The sequence below is a fragment of the Arachis ipaensis genome, chromosome B04, assembly GCF_000816755.2.
Source record: "Arachis ipaensis cultivar K30076 chromosome B04, Araip1.1, whole genome shotgun sequence".
NCBI lineage: Eukaryota > Viridiplantae > Streptophyta > Magnoliopsida > Fabales > Fabaceae > Arachis > Arachis ipaensis.
In genome coordinates this window covers 5,723,580-5,728,869 of record NC_029788.2, presented here as the reverse complement: position 1 = coordinate 5,728,869, position 5,290 = coordinate 5,723,580, and the positions used below count along the sequence as shown (strand labels likewise).

Sequence of the window (5,290 nt, the reverse complement as noted above, 5' to 3'; positions counted from 1 at the left end):
ACAATCCTACAATCAAATATACTATCGGATTTACTATTCAGAAGCAAGTTATTGGATTCAATTATATATATAACTGGAAACTCGACTTGACAACTATGTATAATTGTGAAAATGAATGTCAATCCCACGATGCGACCTTCTTGTTTAATTTGATGAAGTTAAACTACTATGACAATTGTGTTGAAGTTATGTTCATATTCAATATATATTAAGATACATATGCTTTAAGAAATTATAAAGTGGTATAAATATACAGAGGAAATATTTAATTTAGATTAAATTTATAAGAGACTAAAATATCCAAATTTTCTGATGAATCGATTTGGATGTTTATTCAAATAGGAGAAGTCTAGGAGCCAGCAACTTTATTAAATTTTGGCCAACATATAACTAGCAAAAGAAAAGTGAATAATCTCACACTATTAAAAACATTATTGATAACTACTTGATGGAAAAGTATAGGGTACCAACATATTATCTGCCAACTTATTGCCAATAATAATTAATTATTATATTTTAAACACATATATAAAGAGATACATCCAGAAAATATATCTATAAAGATACTTTTATTAAACATAGCTATATAAAAGACATTTTTATTAGACACATCCACAAAGACACTTTCATTAAATACCGTTATAAATAAGAGTTGACAGAAATACTATTGGTAATATAACAGAATTACTACTTGATAGTTATAAATCACAAAAGTTGCTGCCCGTAACACTTCAAATATTCATGCATGATTCATAAATTCAAGTGAGTGATACAATGGTTGTTCATTGTGGGATTCTCACTAACCGTTTTTACAGCATTAAATTGGAAATGCGTGCTTACCTAACAGACATGAAGGAAGGGAACAGGTCCGGTTTTTTTGCGGATCCTGTCTTGTTGCTCATCCGTTTTTACTGTTTAGGTCTTCATGAATCATGAATACTGCATGCCAGGGTGTTCAACAAAACTCTATCTCTAACACAATGAGGGTACCCTCAAGTAGTTTAACTACTGTTTTAAGCATTATTAGTAATAAGGCATTTCATTGAGTAATAATTGGTGATGCGATTGGGAGCTACAGCTAGATAGATAGGAAGCATTATTGACGTCCACACCAAAAATTCATGGTGTATATTTAAAAGGAGAAATTTAGAAATTAAACTTATTTTTATTAAGAGAAAATTTCACTCCCCTCCTCTACGAAATGCTAAAATGACACTTTCCTCTCCTCTATTTATAAAATGTACATTTTCCTCTCTAACTTTTAAAAAACCTCATCTTTAATCTATTTTAAATTTTTTGTGTTAACTAATATTAACTTTATCTATTTTTTAAAAAAAATATTATTTTTTATAAAAATATCTTTTAGCAAAATTTTATTTTTTTTATCATTAAATTTTGCTTACTAAAATATCATTTAATAAAAAAAAAATAATTTATTAAAGAGTATTTTGATAAGTAAAATTAATGACAAAAAATAAAATTTTTGTTAAAAGGTATTTTTGTAAAAAAATAATTTATTTTTTCTTGAAAAATGAATAAAATTAAAATTAGTTAACACAAAAAATTAAAATGGATTAAAGAGGAGATTTTTTAAAAGTTATAAAGGAGGGGAATGTACATTTTATAAATAGAAGAAAAAAAATATCATTTTAGTATCTCGCAGAAAATGAGAGAAAAATTTTCTCTTTTATTAAATATATAAGATGGCAGATGGGTAAAATATAATAATTTATATGTATGTATATTTTCTTTCGTTGATTCATATGTGTTTTTCATCAATTGTTGGCCAAAAAAAATTTATTAGTCCTCTAAAATTTCAAATTCTAAATATACAAAATTCATAAATAATTTATGATTCGTTACTTATAAATTCAAACTAAAGTTCACCTATAAATCGAAAACTATAATAAACATGCATAACAAACCACATGAAATCTAAACAAATATAAATAAATACGTGGCTGTGTGCTCTCATAACAAATTTATCCCACAAAGTCAAATATGATACCAAACAATTAGGATAATATCCTTAACAGTTCTATAAAAATGAGTAACCGATTATAGCACAACAATTTTATAAATATAAACTCTTTATACATAGAAAGTATGCTATTTAATTTGAATATTATATCTCAACGTATATCTCATCTAAGTCAAGAAAAAGTTAATTTGAGTATTGAGTAGGACGAGTTATACCTTAAAAGTTAATCATCTATACAAGAATAATTTATATTAAAAATTTTTATTTTTTTTAATTTATTTTTGTGAGATATATATAATATTAGTTGTAAAAGCTTCCCACATTCACTCGTCAAAACGCATCATACTAAAAAGAGGTATTCACACCTTTATAAGGCATGTTTCGTTCTCCTCCCCCAACAAACGTGAGACCTTACATTAGTTCATTTGTGAGTGGACACCCAAAAAAAAGTTAATTTGTAAGCTATTTTACTTGGATCTTTAAAAATTAATGAGAAATAATAGTCAAATAGAATTTTAATTTTTAAGATATTAGATTTTTTGCAATATTTGTATCTATCATAGAGTTGTTATTCATTAATTTAGTAAATTTTGGTTGATAAAGATAAAAAAAATTAATCATGCATTAAAAACAAGAATAATAATTAGGATAATGATAAAAAATTATGTTTAAGATTAAGAATTAAAATCTATTAATTATATTCATAAATCTAGGTACGTTTTTGCTATCAGATGTCTTCTTTTTTTATAATGAATAGGATAGGACATAACTTAAAATGTACAAGTTAAAAATAAATTAAAATATTTTCTAGTATTAAGTTTCATGGCACACATGAAATGTAGTGTAGCACACACGCATGATGATACCCAAACGAAATGATTTGATTCTTAGGCTGAGAGAGACATGTCTCCTACCTTCAAAAGATGTTAACATTTTAAAGATGCATCATCGACAATAATCACATGTCCTTGCAGTGATACTAATTAAACAACCGACCATAGAGAAACGGCGATTTACATACCAACATTCTTAGCCAGAATATGGGTTAATGGGGTCGGTGTCACAGTCAAATCATTAATTAAGTCCCTTGCTTAATTAATAAAGATTTTGTTAACTCGTACTCTGAATACATATATTGAAGATATATAATAAGAGTATTTTAGTTATTTTCTATAAAAGATAATATTAATTTAAATCAGTTCAAGATTTAATTTACCATTTTTCGATCAAATTAATATGTCTGGCCTAATTTTAACAAAAATAATACGATTTAATCGATTATACGTATTAAATTTTAATTACTAAAAAATATTTTAAAAAAAAGATATTTTAATAATTTTATCTAAGTAACTCCCTTAAAAATATATTATGTAACAAACAAAATCACAATATAATTAATTAAAAAAAATATCAAAGGATATTAAAATTTATTTGTTTTACTATTATTTTGTCATCAATTCAAATTCTTTAGTTAAATAATTTAACAAGATATCTTATTTTATATTTTTAAATATCAATACTAAGTGGGTTAAGACTTTGACCTAAGTATGTTTTGTATCTGGGATTTCTGAGTTCTAACTCTTTGTTCCAAAGGTATAGGCTTGCAAGTGGGTTTAGGAATTCCTGTAGGCCATTCTATGCATCCTTTTATCTCACGTGTTACATGTGGATTCATCTTCAACCTACCGTCTCTCTTTTCATGATCACTAGAGGGACTATTTGCTTTATCTAATTTGCTGAGTTCAACAGAATTGGCGCCTCTTGATTCCAAGAACAGATGGACCATCTCATTATATCTTTCTTCAAGCTTAGCCCTCTCTTCTTTTCTTTCTTTCTTTTCTTCTTCATATCTCGCCATGAATTGCTTCCAACATAACCTGGCTTCACCAAGTTTTTGTGTCAGTTTCTCATTTAGCGACTCCATCCTCATCCCCCTCCTTCTTTCCCTGCTTAACTTCTCCTTCAAGTCATCCACCGCTGCTCGAATCTTCTGTCGTTCCTCTTGGATATTCTCCAGATATCGTTCAACTCTTTTCTCTGACGATTTTTGTGCAGCTTTAAGCTTAACGATGGACCTTTGAGCTCGATGCAGTTCTTCTACTAGCATGGTAACAATTGAGTCGGAATCACCTACTAATGTTGCTTCCTGTTGTTGCATAGGGGATAAGAGCTGAGAATAACAAACGGTTAGGAATAGAATCAAACGACTTTGGAAAATGACAGTGACAAGAGAGAATAGACAACTTTGTTCGTACTTCACGTATAAGTCCATTTCTTGAACGTAAGACAGTTATTGGCTTCTTTTCTAGAGAATCTTTTGTGGCACTTCCTTTATTGCTGCTTAGCTGAAACCAAAACAATCATGACACAATGAGCAAATAATAATATAGATTATGTGGTGGCCAATAAATCATGATGATTCAACCAAAATGTTAAAGAACAAGCTGGCCATAGTTTTGTTTTCACTTTTCACTGACACTACTATATTGTCGGCGGTTATTTACACACAATTCTTTCCATGCTTGCTATACATACATCGCCAGTGAAGTGAAGTCAAAGTTATTAGGTGAAACCTGACTTTGAGTTGTTTCATGTAAAATTAATAGTAAAAATTCAGATGCAGTCGACTTCACGTAGAGTTAATAGCTGAGAGTCATTAGATATCTAACGATTATGAATTATCAACTTCACGTAAAATAGACTACACCTGAATTTCCACCAAAATTAATAGTTAAAAATTATTAGAAAATTTAATATACCTCAGGAATGGAGGAAGCAACGGCGTGATTGGATACATCCATGAAGCGCAACTGCCACAACGCAGCAGCGAGCTTCCTAGCCGTGATATCGGTGTTTGGGAAACGTCGTCCGAAATTCACGGAGGAAGTGTAGCCGGAGGAGTAGTGTTTATTATTATTGCTGAGAACGATGCCGCGGTGCAAGGCGGAGGTGAGTGCTGAGTTGCGATGTTTTCGTCTAGGGGAGAAGGTGTTGGAAGCCATGGACAATCAAAGAGAAGAGGACCATGGACAAAGGACACAAGAAAATAAGTGCAAGTAATGTAAGATAATAACATATCTTTATCCTACTAATTAGTGTCATCTCTCTATATATAGATTAAACCATCTATTTTTTTTTAAACAACTTTTTGGCCTTTATCTCTAAGACTCTAACTGTCACACTTAATACACGAGAGAGTAAGTAGGAAAAAAACAAATTATATGTATGTGTGTTTAACTTTGCATTGATATATATATATATACTATTAATACTAAAAATGAAAAAATGAAAAATATATAACAAAGATGT

General features: G+C 29.1%; 1 protein-coding gene across 1 annotated transcript; it reads right to left on the bottom strand.

Moving 5' to 3' along the window:
- On the bottom strand, positions 3,437–5,096 carry LOC107635902. Its single transcript, XM_016339452.2, has 3 exons — positions 4,741–5,096; positions 4,237–4,326; positions 3,437–4,151 (listed from the first exon to the last, which is right to left on the bottom strand). Exons 1-3 carry the CDS (start codon positions 4,981–4,983, stop codon positions 3,510–3,512), a joined length of 975 nt encoding a protein of 324 aa, XP_016194938.1. The 5' UTR covers positions 4,984–5,096; the 3' UTR covers positions 3,437–3,509.